The sequence below is a fragment of the Cuculus canorus genome, chromosome 18 (assembly GCF_017976375.1).
Source record: "Cuculus canorus isolate bCucCan1 chromosome 18, bCucCan1.pri, whole genome shotgun sequence".
Taxonomy (NCBI): Eukaryota; Metazoa; Chordata; class Aves; order Cuculiformes; family Cuculidae; genus Cuculus; species Cuculus canorus.
This window is the reverse complement of record NC_071418.1, coordinates 4,603,492-4,626,369: the sequence shown is the minus strand read 5'-3', so window position 1 is coordinate 4,626,369 and position 22,878 is coordinate 4,603,492. Positions and strand designations below refer to the sequence as shown.

Below are 22,878 nucleotides of genomic sequence, written 5' to 3'. Positions count from 1 at the left end.
CACTCTGGTCGGCTGAGCGGTGGGAAACCCGCTCGCTGCATTTTGCTGGTTAGTAATTACATTTTTCATATTTTATTTATTTCCTCAAAAGAAACAAGTAATTATTACACAATCCTTTCCCCATACCACTTTGGAAGATTTATCAATTATAATCTAGGAGAACGGCCCTGTGTTAGACTTCAAATGCGTCTCATTAAAGATATTTTTTAGGAAGAGTGGTGAAAAAACAAAGAACTGCTGTGCTGTTGTCTTTTACTTCTCTTTAATGTCGGGTTCAGAAGTAATGACGTTGGGAACAATCATTCTTCAAGCCTCTGTTTCCTTGTGTTTACTCATTAAACACGAGAACCAGGTGCTCTCACGGGGAAATGCTCATTCTAACATTGGCTTTAGAAATCAAAAGTCTCTTCACTTTCTCTAACAAGCATAGCTTCACAGGGAAGGGACCAGGAAAAAAGCAAGCAGGACCTGCTTTAAAAATGAAATATTGGTACCCAGCCTTGCAATATTGGCTCATAGAAGTTGTCCTAATTTTAGAGATATATTGGTGGGAGGCATATGATTAGAATATTCATGCTGCCTAACGTTCAATCTTAGCATTCAGAGCTCCCCACGTTCCTCCTGCTGAGAGAGGGGCTCCTTTAGGAGAGGCTCCAAGCAGTCAAAGTCAGCTCCTGCTCTCGTTCTCCTCCAGAGCTACCTGCCTCTCTTCTGCTGACGGGCTGGGGTAACCAGCTCCTTCACTTATGCACAGTGCAAATCACCGTGGAAGATATTTCCAGCTCTGTGATATCTCGGGAGCAATTCAGTGACCCTAAACATAGGCATCTTGTGGCTATTTGCACTCCGGCCATGCAGGAGATGTGCAGGCTGTGAGTACGACACCAGCCAACAGGAGACTCGTGCCTTCTGAGAGGGCACAGGGAAAATCAGGATAAAGATCTCAAGCTGATTTTTTCCCATTATTTTTTTATATGAGGCATAGCCGGGTTTGACAATCATAGGGAAACAGAGGTTATCTGTTGTATGGATGTCGGCACCAAGACTGGGAGGGAGGAAAATAAAGGGTCTGGAGCAAAAGTCTTAGGAGGAGTTGCTGAGGGAACTGGGATTGTTCAGCCTGGAGAAAAGGAGGCTGAGGGGAGACTTTATCGCCCTCTACAGCAACCTGAAAGGATGTTGTAGTGAAGAGGGTCGGGTCCCCTCTCCCAAGAGCGATAGGACAAGAGGAAATGGTCTCAGGTTGGGCCGAGGGAGGTTGAGACTGCTTATTAGGAAAAAATTCTTTACTGAAAGAGTGATGAAGTGTCAGAAGATGCTGCTCAGCACAGTGGTAGAGTCCCCATCTCTGGAGGTGTTCAGAAAATGTGAAGACATGGTACATTTGGGATGTGGTTTATTGAACGTGGAGGTGTTGGGCTGGTGGTTGGAGTGAATGAGCTTTCAGGTCTTTTCCAACCTTAATGATTCTATTCTATGATTCAAAGAAAATGCTCTTCTTTCGGATGAAGGAAAGAATGCATATGCACAGGAGGCAAAGAGGGCACATAATGACCTTTCTGTGTAGAAAAGTCCTTGGGCATTTCGGTTGGACACTGAAAACTGTCATATTCCCACAAACCGCTTGAAATTTTCAACAAAAAGTAAATTCTTGTTTTGTTGTGGAGTCGAAAATTCCCGTTTGCAAGTTTCCAACCAGTCCTAATTTTAGCACCACTCTAGCAAAGCTCAGGGCTGGGGCTTTATTTGTGCTGATTTAAACCAACGCCTCCCCCCAGCTGTGGGTGACAGAGTGGCAAAGGCAGCATGTGCTCAGGGCACCAGGCAGTCCGTTCAGGTGTCAACTTCTATTAACACTTATTCAGATGAGTCTAAATGAGGTTTGCTGTGGCACCTTGCCGCAGGGCTGCTCCCGCTCCCAGCCCCGGCTGCTGCACAGCTCCGCTCGCCAAGCCCCCGAGCCTTTGAACCATCCCATTGATGCAGAACCTGAAGATCTGTGTCAAAAGCTGTGAATGCTGCTCTCCCGCTTCTAGCCCACCTTCCCAGAGCCAGTCGCTTAAACTTTTTACTTGTCCTGCAGCAAAGCCTGTTAGTGGGAAGATATCAAGGGGAATCTGTATAGATCTGATTAGCAAGCTGTGTTCTTAGTTCTTGGTGCTTTTTTGAGTTGTCGTCTTTTCCCCAGCAGTGCCTTTTAATTCTGGTTTTATAGCTGACCTTGTTACTGTTGTTAGTACAGTTTTTTCCTTTCCCTTTTTTTTCGGCGTAGCACTTCTGTAAATGTTTTTGTTCTTTGTTCTAGTTCACTGTCCCTTTGAGGTTCCCTCTGATGTCTAGTCAGTGGCGTGTTTTTGATAAATTCTTCCCTAGCTGGTGCATCTTCTCTCCAGGTATCAAAAATCAGGGCAATGGTTATTGAAGGGACGCTCATTAGAGTGATATGTGATTTCACCGCTGCTGCCGCCTCTAAGGAGTGGGTGCCTCCAAGTCAACAAATGGGCCAGCATTTAAACAAAGAAGCAGGAGACCTGCCCTTTCAGACCCGCCAGGTAAAACCTCAAACGAGCACTGGATCTTTGTACACAGGGCTTTGATTGCCACGCGTGTGATGGGGAAAGCGGCGCACTCTGCAAACTACCTGTCAGCCACATCCCACCGGCATTCCAGTCCCATACCCACCGCCAAGGGGTGACAGCAGTCTCCTGCACAGTTTCATGAGGCAGAGCTATGTTTGGAGGTTCAAGGTGAATAACTGAGAAGTGGGGAGCAAGGCAAAATGAGCTCTGTTTCGTTCCTCTTTACTGCTTACAAGGTCTTCTTGCAGTGTGTATGAAGGGGACTGCGAGCTTCAACAGGACTAGAAAGCTCCTAAAATCCTGCTCGCCCAACAACCGTGTTCCGGCATTGGCCTGCAGGCTGCTCTGTGGAAAGCTGAGCTGGTTCTTTCTCCCTCAATGGGTAAGCTGACCTGAACTAAGTCCTTGGCTTCAACCTCAGCACAACCAAAAAAATGCGTTCTGCAGCAGAACTCAAGTCATACGTAGTTCAAAGCGGGTTCTTTACATGTTAAGTATGAAGCATGTAAAGCTCTGGCTCCCTGGGAACCTCAGTTTGTATCCACCTGTCCCCAGGCACTGAGATCACCCACTGTACAAGGTGTTTCTGAACTTGACAGGTAATTTGTTGCATCTTCTTGAAGTCGTCTATGGACAGAGTGCAGAGCAGGGAAGACCAGCAGCTCCAGGTTCTCTGTACCAGCCTAAAGGAGAACTGGGGAATCTGGGGATCCTCGTAAAAGGGAAACCAGCAGTCCCACCTCTGCACTTTCCCAGCACAGATCTTTTGTCTTGGATTATTCAGGGACCTTTCTTGTGTTATGCATGGTAAATAGGCTTTCCTTGAGTCTCTCTTATGTTAGAGGTTTAACAGTGCAAAGGGCTTTGTTCTGGTTACAAGCATTGCTAAGAACATCTCTGAGGTTTGTTTATACCAAAGGGCAATGGCATAATAATCCTCTGTGCATCATGCAAGGGCTTGCAACAGGAAAGGTAACATCTAATGACCTTCATTTCTTAAATGCCTTCCAAACTCCTCCTCAGACACTAGAGGGTGAAGCTCTGCAATTCCACTGAAAAGTAGGTAACAGAGGGAAAATGAGCCACTGAAAGGTCAAAGCCAGGGGACTTGGCTGCTTTGATTATGTCAGCACTGCCCTATTTTCTAAGAATCTTTGGGAAATTAAAGATACTGAGCTGGACGAAGCTGAAGTTAAAAACAAGACTGAGTGGCATTTGGCGATGCCTTTTGTATTTCTGAAATACTCCAAGGTGCTCCTCCCTGGCCAGGCAGGCCCTACAGGCAGTGCTGAAGATCCAGCAGAAATTCTGCCAGAGTCCAACCTGACACGAATTCCCTGAACTGTCAGCAAAGCGACTCAAAAAAAGGTAGCCTTAAAATAAATTCAACCTTAAATTATCTTAATGGTTTCACTTTAGGAGTGAAACAGGAGTCAAATGAGCTGCCAAGGGCAAACACTGGAAGTAGATTCCTTAATTTAACATTAACTTTTACTTGTTGCAACTTGATAGACATACTCCAAATGCACCAGGACTTTGTTCTAACTTTAATGCATTCACCCACACCTGCCTAAGCTGCTGGTGACTTTCTCAGTTGGATGCACATGTGCACGTCCTGGTGTTGAGCTGTGTCAGCAAACGCTGCGCCTTGTTGCTCTAAAAAGATTGCACAATGCTTGGTTGGTGCCAATGAGCAAGCTTCATGCAGCCAAAAATGAAATGCAAATAGGAGGTTTGGCCCATTGCTGGTGAGACTCTTCAAAGCAGGACTCCCCTTCCTGTGATGTGAGGACTTTGAGATGGAATCCCCCCGAGCAAGAACAGCTCTCAGAAGGGGTGCCAGCACTTGGTAAAATCAAAGCTTTGAAGATGGGCCTCCCCACTGATAGAAGTCTCTGCATAAGTATCCTCCTATCTTCTCTGATGCCTTTCCAGTGTCAGCAAACTGGAAACTACAAAATCAGGAGAGAGGTGGGATCCCTCTCATGCACCCTCACTGGAACAGCAGGTCTTGGGTTTGCTGGAGGCTACTACCCAACCTCTCGGAAGGATCGGACTGACTGTTTTCTGTCTGACTAAGGGGTCTGGCAGGTGAATTCTAGCAAATCTTGCTAGGGTGGTTGGAGATATTATCATGCCTCCACTTCCACTCCCACCTGTCCTCCCCCCTGCCCGACACTCCCTTGCGGAGCTGCCAGAGTGGAGCTGTGCCGGCACCACAAGCACTCCAGGGAAAACCCTGAGGCTTTGCTGAGATGGGTCAGGAAAGGAGGTTTTCCACCGGGCTGTGCAGGGCTAAGCCTTTGATTCCCTGTGCCACAGGAGAAGAAACCTCCTGTAGGGCAGGGTAGGGAGGGAGTAGGGCAGCGACAGCACTAAAACCTGTTGCAGATCTCGCCTACTGGAGCCCTAACATGTGAAGTTCTCCTTTTTAGATCTCCCTGAGGGAGGTGATGGTGTGGCAAAAGAGGATAAATACTACAACTCATCTTCACCACATCACTGTGACATCTTCCTGTGGAAACATGACACTTTCAACTACCTCCTCCCCTGACTTTCTTGAAAGGAAAATCAGTTTCTTCATCCTCTTCCCAGAAACAGCTTCTCATCCTCTTCCTCAGGCTGTTCTTCACCAAAGCAATGCTTTCCCTGCAACAGGCAGGATGGCTTACAGATGATTTTATTATTATTTGATTGAGTACCCTTGAACTTTAACGCATGACCTGCTGAATGACAAGGAAAAATTATTTTCTGGTCTAAAATCTCTCTTTCTTGTAGTGGAGCCTTAAAGGTCTCATTTTCGCTCATCCCTGAAAGATACCCATTAACAGGGCATCCAAAACAGGAAGGAGTGAAGCTTCATCTCGCTTTCCATCCTTTCCTCTAATCAAGTGACGCTCCTTAGCACCTGCAGTACCTGTCTTTGAGCCTGTTTGGAGGTGAGGAGTGGCCTCTGGCGAGGAAGAAAAGGAGTGGAAATAAAAAGAAAGTGCTCAGGCTCTCCCTAGGAAAAGCAACCAGGAGTGCAGTGGCTGCGGCACGCGGGCCAGGAGAAAGGCATTGGCTGATGAAGTGTCTAATTGATATATGGATAAAGGCCACAAGGAATCCATGCATCACTTTCTGGTTGCGTTCTTTAGGAGACTAACGTGGTCTGAGAGCATAGCTGATAAGAGATGTTTCTCCTCTGCTTGTTTTCTCTGTGTCTTTGGAGATCCAGTGTTCCTAGCTTGGAGATACTTTGGGAGAAAAACAGATGCTTGCATTGAAATGCCCAGAAGAGGGCTCCTGTGGAGAAGGGGGTCCCTCTTGGGGTCTCTCATGTGGAGCATGGCTACTCTTCCGTCTTCACAGAGGGAAGCTCAGCCCCGTGCTTGCTCAGCTGGATTATTTTGATAATGTCAAAACGTTTCACTTCTGAACAAGAAATTCACTGCTTATGGCCACCAGACTCAAAACTGGATCTCTCTGTTACACGTGAAACTGGAAATATGTTAAAAGTGCATATTATGCTTGTAATGAATTATCTGTTTTAAAACTGGAAAACAGTGAAGAATTGCTGGCGTAAGTGTGAAATAAGATTTTTCAAAGGAATTACCTCAGCCAAAGCCCAGGATAAAAGTATTTTCAATAATAGCATTAGACCCAGAAGAAGCACAGCAAGAAATGCCAAATGTAGTCTCTAAATGCTTAAGCAACTCGAAATCTAAAGATGAAAAGGCACTGTACACTAACTATTTACTCTTATTAATGCTGAATTGTACAGAAGTACATTTATATTTTATACCTCTTTGAACTGAGAAATATGTATAATTCTCACAAGAGGATAAAGTACTTTTGCACTGACGGATTAGAAAGGTGCTGTCTAAAAGACAATTTAAGGTACATCTCTGAAAGCGACTTTGACAGCAGGTCTGGCTGCTCTTCTGGTACTTTCATTAGTGCCCCAAATTGGTGGATCACGTCTGCATTTTGTGAGCAAACGCGGTGGAGGTGAATGTTAGTAGTCCTGGTAGATCTTAAACAAATTGCTGGGTTATTTGAAGGTGGAGCTCTGCTTCAAAATCAAGGGGTTGAGAAATGTCTTTGACCGCTTTCCAGCCTTTATGACAGTCTCCACTGCTGTGACCCACCGGACCTCGTCCGTCTGCAGCCACAGCCTTTGTAAGGCACTTCCACTGTGGCGCATCTCCTTGAAACCGGGGAGTGGGAAGTGCTTGCTCTCGCTGAACGTTCCCGTTTGAACCCAACCCATCGTCTCCTTAGATGCGTTTCTCTGTTGGAAGGTTATTAAGAGTGACAAGCCTCTAGTAATGTAATCTATCATTTGAATAAAGGAACTGCTGTGTTCTGCAGGTGACTCCTTTGTGGTCACGCTCGGAGGAACAGCATAAGGAATGATCTCACATCCCTTTAAACTTCATGGCAGTACACAAAGGGTAGAAAAGATAAATAAAAGCCAAACAGCGTTAACTTGCACCATCAAGTTAACAAGTTTTATCACATCAGCTGGAACAGCTGAAAAAGGATAACTGCCCTTTCTGAAATGAGGCAGCGCCCAAGTCATTTTTATTTGCTTGGATCTCTTTCTATATATATAACCTAATAAGGCCAGAAATATTTTCTTGGGATGACACAATCCCATTTATCTGAAGACCATCTGTCCCACGATTTCGCTTGGTCTCTGGCGAGGCAGATGAGATGATGCCGGGTGGGCTCAATCCACGTCCTCTCCTCTCAACCTGCGCTCCTGTGTTTGACGGACTGTAGGGAGTGTTTATTTACCACAGTCCCACCTCTTCAAACGCGCTTTAGCAACAGGTTTGATGCTGGTGTGAGGGAACATGGCTTTCCCCCCTTCAGCCCAGGGTGCTGCCGCTGCCAGGGATGGAGGAGAGCAGTTTCTAACCAGCAAATATCGGTTTGAAGACTCCATTGTACCAATCCACCGTGGGGTGGGGAAGAGCAGCAGATAATGAGCTACTGCATGATCAACCACAAGAAGAAGGTATAAAAGATATAGACCATTAGAAAAGAACAAGGCTTTAAATGCGATCTGAGATTTTAGCTGAAAAGGCCTTTATTAGGTTAAAAAAAAAAATCTACATTTAACAATATAGAGTACCCAGTCCTGTAGATTTCTACCGCAAACTCCTCTGAAGTAAACTACAAAGGATTGCGATGTTTCTTCTTTCAGACTTTTTTTTTTTATATGAACTTTTTTTTTTTTAAGGCACCGTATCCCAGTGAACTATCCTCCATTTCTTTTTCTTGCTGAAGCTGCAGATGTACATTATGCTAGTGTGAAAAAAAGCTAATTAAACTGCATAGGCTCTGCAGGAGGCAGCGAAGGCCTGCAGTGCATGGGGGATGATTGATTTGGACTGTCACACAGCTCTGCTGGGTGTCATAACTTAGTGACAAATAAAGGATTACAGTGTCCCAGAGTAACTCTCTCCCTTTTATTGTTCACCAGACATCAAAGCACAAAAGCATATTAGCATTTTTAATAAGTAGTTAGGTCAGTTGTGGCTTACAGTTTGGAATTACTTTATGTAAAACTAAAAAATGAAAGAAAACCCAAACTTATTGGTAGATTAAAAAATATAATACCCACAAGGCAGGAGCAATTCTCCCATTGCTTTCGATCGAGAGTGTGTTATTTGTCTAAAACATCCAGGGAATGTGGGTTCCCAGCCCATTGTCTGAAAGCTGGATTTCTAGCTATAAAAATAAAATAAGTTGAAAACATTTTATCAAAAAAAGCCATTATTGAACTTCCAGCATTGGAGGCCTGCGTGGCACATTATTTGCACATTTTTTTGTGAGGAGTTTATTGTTTTCTGCTTACAATTAGCTGCATAAAATGTGGTTTTTTTAATCACCTTATCTCTAATGAACATGTATCCCTAGAAATAAAATGGTGAGTATCTTGTGTTTTTAAGAAAGCATAATTTGAGGATGTTTACTTTAAATAATCAGAACTTAGATATGAAAACATGAACTAGGATGGAATAATGAAGCTGGTGTTCTTATCAGGATACAATTAGGTCGGCATAATTGCTAACAATTCCCTTTGAAGTGGACAGAGGCCTTTTTGACGGCGCAGGTCTGCTCTGCAGAAGCAGATGGGATGGCACGACCGGGATAACGTCTGTGCGCAGGACGCTGGTCCTGAGGCATTTGGCTGTGTCCGTGCATTCAGACTCACAGCCTCTGCAGTCAGCGCCTCTGCAAACCGGCAGCTCAAAACTGTCCCCTCCTCTATGGAGATGACCTAAGTGACAGGAGCACAATGACTCCCAACCAGCAGAGGTCTGACACTCTGTTGCTGGTAGAGAGCCGGCTTCCAGGATTGCATGCTTTAAGATGTTTATAAATACCATATGGGGTTTGAGCTAAATCTTTATGTAGAAGGATCTTGGCTGGAAACACCGTTCTTTACGGTGGAGTTGATCAAATCCAGAGATGGAGGGAGAGGTGAGGTTGGATTGCCCCGGAGCTGCTCTTCATTCCCCACCCAGCCCAGCGCCCACAGGCACAGGCAGCTCCTCTCTGGATCTGGCTGCGGCCAACGTGAGATCCCCTGTCTTCCCTACAGAAAGGCTGCAAAAAGGATGCAGACTCCGCTCTCCTCTGCTCCCTTCTCTATGGCATGAAAGTCAACAAAACTTTATCAACATGTGAGATGCAGTGGCTAAAATCAGTTTATTCACCCTAAAGCACCAGCACACCTTTGTGATTGCTAAAGTCACCGTTATCAGATGCTATTGTAGCACTGTCATTAATACAGAGCTATTATCTTTTATGCTGGCGTTTGGGAAATTAACCCTTTATTTATTGTGCTCTTTTACCTGGAGACTCGCTTCCATCCCTTGCTGCTACTGCACGTTTCATCGCAAGCACGGTCCAGCACCAAGAATGTCACGGATGTTTTTGGTGTCTGGAGCCAAGTTTTCTCAATCTCCCCTGCAAGATAGGCATGGAACTCAAAAGTTTCTTCAGCAGTTTATGTGAAAGTGCCATATTTCAATGAAACACTTAACTGCGCTCATCTCTGATGTGCCTATCGTGTCCCCTTAATCAAGATGGCATTGTCACTGGTAGGCGCTGATGGTGCCACCACACTCCAACAAGAGAGCAATTGCATCCTTCCATGTGGACACAAGTCTGTCCTGGAGGGGATCCTCCATTATTCTCAGTTACCTCCTTAAATGTACATTTCTACTTTTCTTGCCCCTTCCTTACCTTTTTGCAGCTGTACAGGCTGCCTTCCTGCCCTGCTAGGACAGACGGACTTCCCTCTGTCAAGGATAGCAGCTGCTGGGATGGAAAAGCTGCATTAGAGAAGAATAATGCGTAGTTTTAAGCCTTCTCTTTATATAGTTTAGGAGCAGAAAACGATTAAGAGAGCCAAGATGTCTGTGGAGCTCTGGCAAATATGCCGTGGACCATCAATGGTGCAAGACCACATTTAGGAAACTGCTGGAACAGGCAATAACAGCTGTAAAGCAGATACAGTTTTCATATTATCCCTGGAGAGATGTTTCCTCCTTTTTTATAGCGATCCTTTTTAATACTTTTTAAAATGAAAACTTCATTTTCTTGGTATGAAATTACCTTTTTTTAAAAAAAAATCAAAGAACTTACCATGAGGAAAAACCTGGCACTTGGATACCCATGTGATAGGCACCTTATAAATATCTGTGATAAATAAGAAAAATGGATGTGAAAATTATCTTAAGAATCTGTCTTTCATTTTCAAAGACAAGAAAATATTTCTTGGTTTAAGATGCAATCATGTTATTAACCCATCACCTTGTGCCTACACAAAAGGCATTTAAGATACAGTGGAGATATCCTAGGAAAATGGAACTGTATTTACCATCCTCTAGGTGCCAAAACGTTGAGAGACAGTGCAGGAATTTTTGATGATGGAATTTCTCTCTTAATTTAATTTCCTTTCTTTGGTTCAAATAAAATCCTTCATTTGATTTTGATGTAGTGCATTTCAGTAAATCTAAATTTACCAGACTTTGGGGCATTTAAACCTACAACCAGAACTGAATTTTGCAATGTAAATCCACCGCCAGTATTTGTGCGAGTTAGTCACAATATGTTTTGATTATCATATGTTCTTGGGGCTACAAGGATGTGATAGAAGAGTTCATCTTTGCATTACAGACGAGCTGGAAATCTCAACAGGACACGGGATCTGAATGTAGGAGACGATCTTGGCAGGAGTCTGCAAGTCCCTTCTGTACTCACACTACAAAAGATGATTTGCATGAAGATTGTTACAAGCTCCAATCCTCAGGATCTTATTTTTTGCAATGACTTCTTCCTTCCCCCTCAGAAAAAAAGACCACGGTGTGAAGAGATTTTATTTACTCTCAGACTCATCAGCATAATTTATGCATACCTGCTCTGCATTTTCCAGTTATTTCTCTAGACATTTCTGGGGTCTGGGAGTCTCTTTCTCTTTGCGAAGCCTGTACGCTCACTTGCTCTTGTAAGTTGGGAGGCTCCTGCGTATTTGAAAATGATGGCTTCATTTGTTTTTCCAAGTTCTTACTGAATCACTTATTGGTGTACAAGTGACATTCCAAGCACTGGATTAATGAAAGCGCCTTTCTTCTTTGTACAAGTTGTATTACGTCAGAAATTTCTCCACACGCACACCAGTTCCAGTTATCTGATTGATATACTTAGACATCACGCATGAAATATGCCTTTATTCATGTATTTGTGTCTGTAAACTGAAAAGGACCCTTTATTCTGGAGGAAGAGTCCTGCAGCTAGGAGCTGAACTGTACGGCTCCATCAACAGTTAAGCTGGCTGCTCGCCAATAAACAGTCTTATCTCCTCCAGCAAAATCAGTGGAAGGAACCACAAAGAGTGAATTTTGAAAGATCCATTTGGAAAAGAACCCACAAACTCATGATGTCACTTCGAAGCCACAGCCAGCAGATGTTGGCTGCTCTACGTTCCCCGTCAGCCCCGCTCTTAGCGATGGGGGATCCTCTTGAGGCCCGCTGGGAAAACAAAGGGCAGAGTTTATCTGACCCTAAAAATCATTACCTGAGGACTTTGCTCTCTGGGCTACATGCTCCATGTGCTGCGCAGCGTGGATCGGAGAGGCTGGCAGAGAGCTGGGAAAGCAGCCAGGTGGAAAAGGACTCCCGTGGGGCCAGCCCACCTTGGACGTGATGCATAACCACATCCCAAAACAGCCGGAGTTTGTGTCCGTTGTTCCCGTTATTGCCTGGTGTGGAGACAAAGATGAATATTTGCGGTGGATCTTTATTGTACGGGAGCCTCAGCCAGATGAGGGCACCATTGGGCTTGGGCGCTTGCTCTTCATAAGCCATTCTGGCCCACAAGGCAAGACCTGACAGGCAGAGGAGAAACTGGAGGAGAAGAGGTAGAGTGCAAATAGCAGCATTCTGGTTATATGCGGGAGCCCGAGAGGAAAATCACAGCCATCACCTGCACATCTACTATGTGAGGTTACATGAGCTGGGAAGTCAGACTCTGGCTCTAACTGCCTGTGAACGAGTTGTCTAAAGGCAGCCTAGGAGAGCCTTGCAGGTTGCCCTTGCTGAGGCAAGTGGAGAGGACAGCACAGGGTTTAGGATGCTGTTTTGAGGTTAGATCTATGGCCTGATGTCTTCAGGCTGCAGATGTCCTCCCTGCTGAGACCAGCTGGAATCAAGAATTCTGAGCCTTCATCCAGGACAACACAGATCTGAGGGTGTGATATGACTTCTGGGGGCTGAGTCATTCACTCTTTTTATGCCAGGCATGGACATTCTGGTGAGTTTGGCTAAGAAGCTGAGGTAGGCTTTCTTTCCGTGCACCAGGAAGCAGGTTGAGCCGGAAAGCTTTTGACCAGGTAAAACACTAAGAACGTAGTTTTAGTTCTACAAGAACCAGTGATATTGTAACTATGACTTGTCCCACCAAAGTCTGGAAATATTCAGTCGAAACAACCCTGGCAGCTGTCATTCCAAACCCCACCCTAGGACTTTGACTTCTTCTTTGAAAAGGACCCCAGACAGTGGTGCTCAGGGATCCCTTTTGCTGAAGGATTCCCTTAATCCACGAGCCCTTAACAACCTCACACAAAGTGGCACCTTAACAGGAAGACTCAGCAGAGAAGCCAAAGCCAATAGGGGCTTAATTTCTTTCTTGCCCTTCCTCAAACTGGGCCACAGCTGATGGCAAAAGAAGTTTATGCTATTACTGTAATGTAATAGTACAATGTCATAGTAAAGTTGTAAGATAGTGTATTTCAGTCCCAAGATTCCTGTATATTTTATTGCTTTTAATGCTCTGCTGATTTAAGCACGTGCTGCTCTGGAAGGAGGCAGCAGCATTTGCCAAAAAAAAAAGCTTTTGGAGAAATATTAGTGCATCCCATGCAAAAGCAAAGCCTATCAATGGTCAAGAAGAGAAGCAAAGCCCCAGAGTAATTTTTAAATAGATGCTCCAAAATATAGAGGGAGGAAAGCAAAGTAATAGCGGATCTGTGCAAATACCTATGCACGGTCACGTAATATATATTACAGGGTGTGCAGAGAATACTCAGACTTATGGCTGTTGTAGGGAGCACTGAACTCTTCTCATCTTTGTGCAAAGCAGAGGACTTTTTTCCCCTTCGTGTTTCAGCTAAGAGACAAATAAGCTAAAATGACAGGGACAGAATGGAAAAAAATAAGCAGACTTGGATCTGGACTAAATATACGAGCAGGATAGAATGTTAATTTTACCCAGATTGGGGTTAACTTGGGAAAAAAGCAACACTTTGTCTCTCGGAACCGTCTGCATAATGTATAAATGTGGTGCTTCCCAATGTCACTGCCAAAATGACAGCCGTGGCCAGGTCGGCTATGTCTGCTCTAGTTATTCCCCCACTGGAGATATTTTATGTCAACACGTGGCTTCTCTAAACACAGGAGAACAAGAGAACAAGGGGTGAAGCTGGGAATCTTAATTCCAAGGTTTCTTGCTCTGGTTGGCTTCTTCAGACCTTAATTAAAATGGGAGTATTTGGGAATTTAATTAAGAATATCGAATCAATTAATAAGACACATAAATGACTACACAAAATTAGCTGTAAACAGTTCGATGCTTCAACTCCTGCTTTAGCTAATTCCTGATTTGATTAAGATTTCCAGCCATTAAAAAGGCTCAAGTAATCAGTGTTCATCAGTGACATAAACTGTTTTTAACCACCCGCCTCCTACTGACTGCACTTCTTTCTCCTTTAGAAATGTAACATTTCAGATATAATTCAAAGAAAAACAAGGAAATCTCCCCCCACCCTCAAAACAATTTAACGAAAATTTATGGTAAAGCTATAAATGACAACATGATTTTTTTTGGTTGTTCTGCCTTTTATTTCATCCAAATTAGAATACACTTTGTGTCAGTGTGATGGTGAGTGCAAAAAAGCCCTGACTCTGGTGCAGGTGTCAGGTGTGTTTTGGGTCAAGAGTGTGAGGAGGTGAAAAAAGCAACAGTGAACCATGGTGGTGATCACCCAACAGGACTGGTGTTGCTCTTCTGGGGTATGATCTGGTAGAGCTTCTCGTTGGGGAAGCTTGCGGTGACCTGATGGCTGCTTTGCACCTTGCAGATGTCCAGGGGCATCCAAAGGCTGCAGGTAAAGTGTTCTGCCTCACACTGGAGTCCTCCCCTGGGCAGAGCAGAGGTGGACTTTGGGGTAAGCACCAAAAGACCGAAATCAAAGGACTCCAGAGCTGCTACAGGGTCTGGCAGGGAAGATTCTATCTTACATTACAGAGCATCTGTGGTTCACAGCAGCAAGGAGATAAGGGAGAGAAGAATAATCCTGTATGTAAAATCCTGTTATCCTTTCCTATGTGGCATCAACTGATCCAGTTGAGCAAGGAGCGTTTTCAGTGAAGGAAGGGTAATTCATGCATTGCATTGCACGCAGAAAAGCCTCCTCACGTGTGATGCAAGGAGGATGTCCAAAGGGGGCTTGACCTCCTCTCATTGCAGCAACGTTGCAATATTCTGTTGCAGGATCACAACGACATCTGAAACTTTCTCCAGCCATTTTCTTTCCCCCTCCTTTTTTCTCATCTCTTTGGGTCGTTTGGCCCATCTGTTGCTGATTTTCTGTCTTTTCAAAGCATCATTTCATTTAAAGTCAGAATACATTCTATTAATCATCATGAATACTAGGGAAAAAGAGATCTCAAAGGTCAGTGGTCCCCTTAATATATAAAATAAATGAGCAAAGGACTGCATTTTTTTTCCTTTAGCTCATTACTTTTCTTAATCTACTTTTTAGGTCTACTGTGTGAGATCACAGGAGGGACTTAAGCAATTGCTCCTAGAAAGGCTTCTTATATATAGTTGCAAGAAAGAAGTCTCTCAAAACCACGTGCCTTTGTAGTTTGATCTGCTGAACCAGACATCAACCAAGCTAATTACTGGTCAGCAAGCTGGCACGCCACTATGGTGACATGCACAAGTACCCAAAGGACTTTCCTCGCCAGGAGCTCTCTTTCAATTGCTGTTCATCACATCTACTCAGGAAAATAATTCCTCCTTCTTTGCCGAGATATTACACCTACAACTCGAAACCTGTGCAAGGGAAAAAACGGAGAGTAAACAGTGGCATTTAGATTTTTGAAGTAATAATTCAGTAGGTCGTAGTCTTACCAAGATGCAACTTAAAGTGTTAAAATCACTCGAAAACAAGAAAAGCATCCAAGACGATCTGCTTCTTTAAATTCTTTTGTGGTAGAGGTGTGGTTTGTTTGTAGAAGGCCATCATGGGATTAAATTTATGGAAGGATTTGTAGCAGGTTGCCATGCAGCCTGCAAAGTGTTAATCATATCAGTAGCCCACTATTTTCTTGTTTCTCTACAATTTGAAGTGACAAAAGCTGATCTCTCCCCAGCTGCGACAGCAACAACAGCGCTTGGGCTTGCTTGCAGCTTGCAGGCTGGAGTGACCCAGGAGACAGAGCCAAACCCAAAGTCAACTTGAGAGCCAAATGAACCTTTCTTTACAAAACCTCAGACCACATGAAAGTGCCTGGATTCGTGTTCTGTTATGAACTTGGAATTTGGGCCAAGTTAGTTAAAATGTTCATCAAGACTCAGATCTTTGCAGCGAATCTGGGCCTGAGGATTGAACTAACCCTAGTTTAGACTTCAAATCAGCCAGGAGGCAAGTGTTGTCTGGAGTGGGATGAAGTGCTGAGTGGATGGTGGCTGGATTTCCCCAGCTCCCGTGCTGCGTTGCTGCTTCATACAGAAGATGGATTTGCTTGAGCCATGGGGACCAAAATGGTTGAGTTCCCTTGAAATTTTGCTGCTGCTCTTTTGCTCGGCCACTTGGCCAGAGCCATGGCCAGAGCAGGTCCAGCTGAGGTTGCAGCTTCTCCCCTGGCTTTTGATGGATGCCACGCATCAAACCTTCTGTGCACCTTCACATAGTAAGCTCCTTTGGGCAGAGACCTGCCGTTTGTTCAGAACACGTGGTGACTCTACTAATAAATAATCTCAGGAAAGTTCCTCTCGGTGCTATAAGATGCCTACTTTCATCTGGCAGTACTTCAGGGCTGGCACTTCATCGGTAGATGAACAAAGCCAAGTAATACAGTACAAATAAAACTATTACAGACTGGGATATTTCCAAAATAAGATCATAACCAGAAAAAAGAAGAAAGAAAGAAAAGATGGAAGGAGCAAGCAGGGAACTTTGAGCTGAAAATTCGGTATAAATAACATTTCTGATTGTGTTGGACCAACACATCTACAGATCTGTAAGTGAAAGTTCCTTGCTTCGCAGAATGCTTCCATCAATCTGAGTTAAGGGAGTTCAGTGGGAACCAGGAATGATGCTACTGAAGGGATCACAGCCTCCAAAGCAGATAGCAGGCAGGCAGCTGTTCTTGGATGCCTTTCAGGTAATGGGTTCTTTTTGAACAACAGGCCTGCAACGTTTCTACATCTGCAAATGAAAACACTGTGGCAATGAAAGGAAGCGCAGGGTCTTTTAGGTCTTGTTTCTGGCTCCACCACTAACTTAATGCATGACCTTGGGCAAGGCAAAAAGCAGCTCTGACCTCAGTTTACCTAGTGAGAAAATGGGAGTGGTAACACTTATCAGCCTCTGCGGCATCCACGAGTTCACTAATACATTTCCTGAGACAAGTGAATCATCATTTTGCCCATCTGTAGGCAGCCTCCTTCCTGCTCTGAAAAGCAACCTCCCTTACAGACCGATGGTAACACATGCTCGTAACTCGGTGTTGGAGAGAGTTATAACCTGCTCCTGACCTCTGAGCATTTCCAGGCAAGTATGCACTGGGCTAATCCATCATGATATCATTCTGCCGATCACCTGATGCTTTCCATGAGGTGCACTTCTTGCTTTCAACCAAGCAACAAAATTGCCCTTAGAAAAACACACACGCTTTAAAGCCTGATTTTTCCATCTCGTGCCATGTTTGGCTTGCACACAATTAATTTAACACCCAGCTGGTAGAAAAATTAGGTGCTTCCTGAGCATTATGTTTTCTAAATTGCTTTCTTAATGCTTTCTGGTCTGTCAGGGCTATCCTGCTGAGGAAAGGACTAATATCTTCTCCCAAATTCAACTTTTCTCTCAGCATTGCTGTACAACAGTGAACAATATCACTGTTGTAAATGTGACGCTTTGTCAGAGGTGCCCAACAGGCTGTCTAGAATTCCCGCAAGTCTTCCACAGCTCAAGGTGGTTTCAGATCTGTGGCTTCTGGGTTTGTTAGACCTCGCATGCTACTCACTTAGTGGGGACACTATCCATTGTGCATCCCAGAGTGGGGAGAGTGACCCCTCAGCCCCTTTTACCAGCGGTGATTTGGACATCCAACTTAGCATGTTGTTGCTGTTCTCTGAAACAAGAGATCGAATTCTGGCTCTGGGAGCTGTGAAACCAAGCTGAATGGCAAGCAGCAAAATCTATAGCAAGTCACAGTAGCCTCTTTAACCCACAAGGGAGGGGAGGGAGGGAAAGAAGAACCCTACACAAGACATCCTGTGTCTGATTATACTCCGTGTATCCACGGCTATTGAAACTCTCTGATTCCCCTGTTTGAGATTTAGCCGCAACATCCCATTTGTTGCAAGCAGATATGTTAACTCTCTGTGGTATTCAGGTTCATTTAAAGATTTACATTTTGTATTTCCTTGCTCTTTTTCTGATGATGTACATTAAATAGAATTGTAAATGTTTAGGAAAATCAAAGCTATTCTTAGATGCTTGCAATTCCACTAAGTTTGTATTCTCTAATTTGCACCATGAAAGGAAAAGGAAGTGTGGGAGAAGAGCTTGTAGTTTGCTTTTTGAGGTTTTCTTTATTGCGTTTCCATTGAAACTTGGGGCTCAGAGTTTTGTTTCCCAAGGCAATTTGGAAGTCTTCTCAGTAACTGTTCCCTCTGAAGGACTCATCTGCAGCTGCCTCTCCTACCACTTCATGGAGCAGTAATGGAGAGTTTTAAAGTTAATTGCAACCGAACCAGCTCCAGCAGATGTCCAGAAGCTCAACCAGACTCCTCTACTCTGACAAAATCTGCCATACAGGAGTAAATCCTGCCTGGCTTTTACATAAACACTATGATTTTCAGGGTAGAGTGCGATGCCCAACACAGTGCTGAGGCACAGCTATGGCTGTAATAAACTTGGCTCTTAATATTGTGAGCCCAAATGCCAATCCATCTCTTCCCTGAGTGCTTGGCCAGCCCCGTTGTGCGCTAACAAATTCCCAGTCCATCCCTGTCTACTCAGAGATTGTAAACTGCTTTGGGGGGAGCGGAAAGAGGTGGTTTCAGATTAGGATCTCTGGAAGACAATCACTCCCTGGGTAAATCCAAGCTAGATGAAATCTGCCTTTCTTTTTTTCCCTTCTTTCCGCACAGTCAACACCTTGAGAAAGTTCAGCCCCACAATACCAACTGGGAAGGGAAATGCTGAACAAAACTCCCAACCAGTAGAACGAGAATTTTCAAAGGAATGAGAATCGCATTCCCTGAAGCCAGCTCCAACTTTGCTCTTGGGTCTCTGCTTCTGAAGCTGAAATTTAAAAAAACCCAATAAAATAAGTAGAGTTGCTACTTCACCCTTTGCCCACGTTTGCAGCTCTGTGGGAAAACTAGGTTTATCCAAAGAAAAGACTTTCAGTGGCTGTGTGGCTTGATGAACAGAGCTCTGGAGTGGAATTCAGGAAAACCAAGCCCTCTTTCCTGCTCTGCCACCAGCCTGCTGGAAAAACTGAACACTTTCCTCTCAACATGTGCGGTAACGGGAATTTCCAGTCCAGAGAAAATTTCTCATATCTAAAATATTCCTCTGAATTAAAAAAAAATAAAAAAATAAAAATCCGATATATGGAATTTTCCACAAATGGAAAATTTCATTTTTGGAGAACGCAAATGAGAATATTCCTCTACATCCAGATTCAGCTGCCAGCGCAGCATCCCTGTGTTCTGCCCAGACCAGCAAGGTCCCACGGCTCTGTCTGGGCACGGGCAGCAAGGCTGGAGCCTGCAGAGGAACCTGTTCTGAAGCTACCGATGAAAAACTTTATATAAAAATTTGACATAACAAATTATTTCGGGTGAATATTTTTTTTCTTAAACCACAAACATGCTACCAACTGGCACGGAGAGCACACATGCTAAGGACAAGCACGTGCCTGCTGTAGGGGATCTACTAGCCATATTCAATAAAGGACAAGCCAAGCTTCTGTAGACAAAAAGATGTTGAACGTCCCCTCCAGTCTGGCTAAGCCTGGCCAAAGGGCAGACGTTCAGCACATCTTGGTGAAGTTAGAGGAATTTGGCATGGTGTTTTACCTTTGCAAGTAAGTTTTACCTTATTAGTTTCAGGCATTGGCCCCTGTGTTATTATGGCCTTGATAACTTTATTAAATTCAGCCCCAGCTTATTCATCTCGCAGAACGGCCCTAACTATTTGTAGATATTTTAAAGTAGCCATCCTTGCACCGTGATCGCTTCCAGACCTCGCTGAGAGACACGCATGTGTTTGAAATGCCTGCTTTCCTTCTCCATTTCACCATAAAGTAGCCAATTTAATTTTGCACAATACCATTTGATAACAACCATGTGTGTGTGTCTTCAACGTTTATATACTTCAGAGAAGGTACTGCTTGGTTAGTGTGAGATAATTTCACAAAGAAAAACGGAACCAGATGTTAACTCCTTTTTACTTGGCTCCTCCGTCCGCCTATCTTGTTTCTAATGTCAATCTCCACTCAGGTTTTCCATTACCTCGGGAAGGAGATATCTTTACACTTTATGTTTTCATTACCAACGTGCCTGACAAAGTGTGCAGAGTAGCTGAGGTAGATGATTATCAGCTTAACACCTCTGAGATCATTATCAAACAATAACGATGCTCAGAAGACAAACAGAGGGAGAGAGTGTATGTTGTGTATGTTTCTGGAGGATCTCTATATGGAAGGGTATTCTTTTGGACCAAGTCTCATGGACAATGTCTGGATGCCTGGGATGCAGACGTGAGAACTTCGAGAAGAGTGAAAGGGATCCTCCGCTGCTACAAATGGGAAGAAAAAACTGCAGGTGAGTGGATGTCCTCCCCAGGCGTTGGAACGGGTGGTTTAGAGATGGTGTTATTTGGTGAGGTCCTGTTGATGTTTATGGGCCTCCTGCTTGGCTGGCAGGGCAGAGGTAAAAGCAGCAGTGCTTAAGTGAGTTACCTGTATGTCGGGAAAGAGAAGGGAGCATCCCATGAAGCTATAGGATTGGAGGGCAGAGGAATTTGCTGACAGAAGGAAGGAAGGAGGACTTTTGCCATGCTGAAATGCAGATGGCAAGGGAACATCCTGCATGGCGTCTGGAGTGAAAGCAGCAGCCTGGGAGGGTAGATACAGAAGTGCTGGAAACCTGAGAAAGCCCACAGTCTCTGAAGCTACAGGTGGAAAGCAGGATCTGGTGTTTTGGAGTCAACATGCCGCCTAATGGCTGGCAGGCCAGGAGGGGACCATCAGTGACTGCAGCAGAAGCTGCATCCTCTTCCTCAACCCACCAAACACAGCGTTCTGGAGAGCACCAGTGTCACCTCCCTGCCCGACCATCATAGCTGAGCGGTCTCCATTCAGGGCTGCCAGCTGGAGTCCATCACGTAGTTTATTTCTATTTGGGCTATGAATGTGGGATGGGTCGCTGCTGCGTCGGATGGGTCCTGTGGACACATCGCTCTGCGGCAGTCTGGATTACAGTGGCTTTGCTGCTGCTGGTTTGGGCTGAAAAGCTGTGTTTGCACACTGGCAGCATTTGCTGTCATGCACGGGGCTCACGGCTTGCGCTTGAGGGGGAGGAGAGAGCGCGTTATCTGCCTGGATATCAGAGTCTGGGCAGCACTGTCCGACAGATGACCCGTCCTTGTGGCAATGACACATTAGCCCCAAAGCCACTGCAGAGAGCAAGACCGAACACGGATGAACCATATGCAGAGACTTGCGAGCTTGAGTTGCCCAGCAGTGTTACTGCAAGTCTATAAAGTTACGTACTGGCTCATTTGCAGGTGCTTTTACCTTGACTCCGGCTGTTATTAACCTCCATTATAAGAACAACACTTTGTGATCCTCCCGTGACTCACTAGTCTTGTGACATCCTGGCAGATGAAAGCACTTGGCCGCCTCTCATGCTGGCGGGCCGAGAGGCTCTTGGAAGGAGCCGTTATTGCAGGGAGTGTCCAGCCTCGCTCATAGCTGCCTTTCCGCAGGGATGGATTCCAGAGCAGTGCCTGGTTCCTCTGGCTTATGCCTATGGAGACCTGCAGATGCCTCAGAGAACAACTGCAGGATTCTGTTAGGACCTCCAAGAGAGACCGAGTCTTCTGGTTTTGAGGAGGTCACATCCTTACTGCTCGTTGCCTTTCTTCACCCCTTTTTATTTTGGTTGGAATATGAGCTCAACATGAGCCTTGCATGTATTGCTTTTAGTTAAACCACCCCAAATTTGCAGAAAACCTTATAAAGGCATGAGCTGATCTTATGAGTCATGCTTATTGCCATGAATACTGTTTGACATATGGTAAAGCACTAGAATGGGACATATTCCCCAAGCAGCTGGCTGGAGTCATGCAAATCCTGTTACCGGGTGGCACACAGGCCAATGAGCAAAGGTCCTGCAGAAAGAAGACTCAATAATCACCATTTCTTAGGGACTAATCCTAAATGGCTTTTCTCCCTGTCACCGCTTGCAGTAATAACAGCAGGTGCCCATGCAGAAATCCTTTTCCCAGCACCTTCTTCCTGTCTCTGCTTTCCAAGAGGGAAGTTGAAAGACTTTCAGATAAGGCTACAGAAAAAAACACTATCAATTTTTTAAAAGTCTTTTTCTCTTGAATTGTCAACTGTTTGTGATATTTTATTTTTTTTTTTTGGCAGACTCTTAAAAAAAAAAAAAAAAAGAAATTTTGTCACTCTATGCACTTTCAATCCAGTAAATTGTAGGAAAATGCAATTCCACTGGAGGCCTAACTGGAAGGAAGGAGAGATATTTGCTTAATACATGCTTAACTGGCAATCACCTCGGCAATGTCTTAGCCTTACTGCAGTCAACGTGGCTTTCATCACTGGAGGTATGATTTGTCTCTGCCTTTCCAACTGCTCCCTTCTCCCTTCCTCTCATCTCCTGCTGCAGTCAACCTGAACTAATAAAAATCCAGCTCCTGCCCCAAGCCAGTGAGGTGCACAGGGATGAAGAAGCCCTGTGCCGGTTAGGATGGTTGCGACTCTAAATGACGTGTGCTCTTCCCTACTGGGCAGGCACTGGTGAAGCAGAGCTGTGCCTCCACATTACAAGGCTGGCTGTGACCTTTATTCCCTTCAGGGCTTGTTGGAGCAGCCACCCACAGTCAATTGTTCCATTGATTTCAGTGGGTATCAGATGAGATCTTCAGTTCCTGAGGGTAGGATTATCAACCCGGGATATCTAAGGTGAGGCCTCAGCTCCACAAAAAGGCATACAGATAAGGGACTGGATTTTTAGAAGGGTGAGTTCAGGTGTTCCGAGTCACTGCAAATTCTGTTTACTAATTTAGGTGCCCAAATCCTCGCTCTCAGGTGTGTTATACGCGGCCTCGGGTGTGTAACTCTGGTCACCCGATCTGAAAAATACAAAACTGAGTTCTCTGCCTACAGAAAACACTTTATGTAAAGGGAGGTATAAATCTTTGCCACACTCCACCAAAGTCCCCACACTGTGTGGAGCCAGCAGTGC

General features: G+C 44.7%; 1 protein-coding gene across 1 annotated transcript in view; it reads left to right on the top strand.

Annotated features, from left to right (window-relative positions):
• The window catches only part of RGS9 (regulator of G protein signaling 9), an 83,932-nt gene extending 78,893 nt beyond the window's left edge, over window positions 1-5,039 (top strand). The window contains exon 19 of the mRNA XM_054083132.1: window positions 5,015-5,039. Coding sequence (XP_053939107.1) covers window positions 5,015-5,024 — 10 coding nt within the window. The 3' untranslated portion in view covers window positions 5,025-5,039. The remainder of the gene's footprint in view (window positions 1-5,014) is intronic.
• Window positions 5,040-22,878: the final 17,839 nt, after the last annotated feature.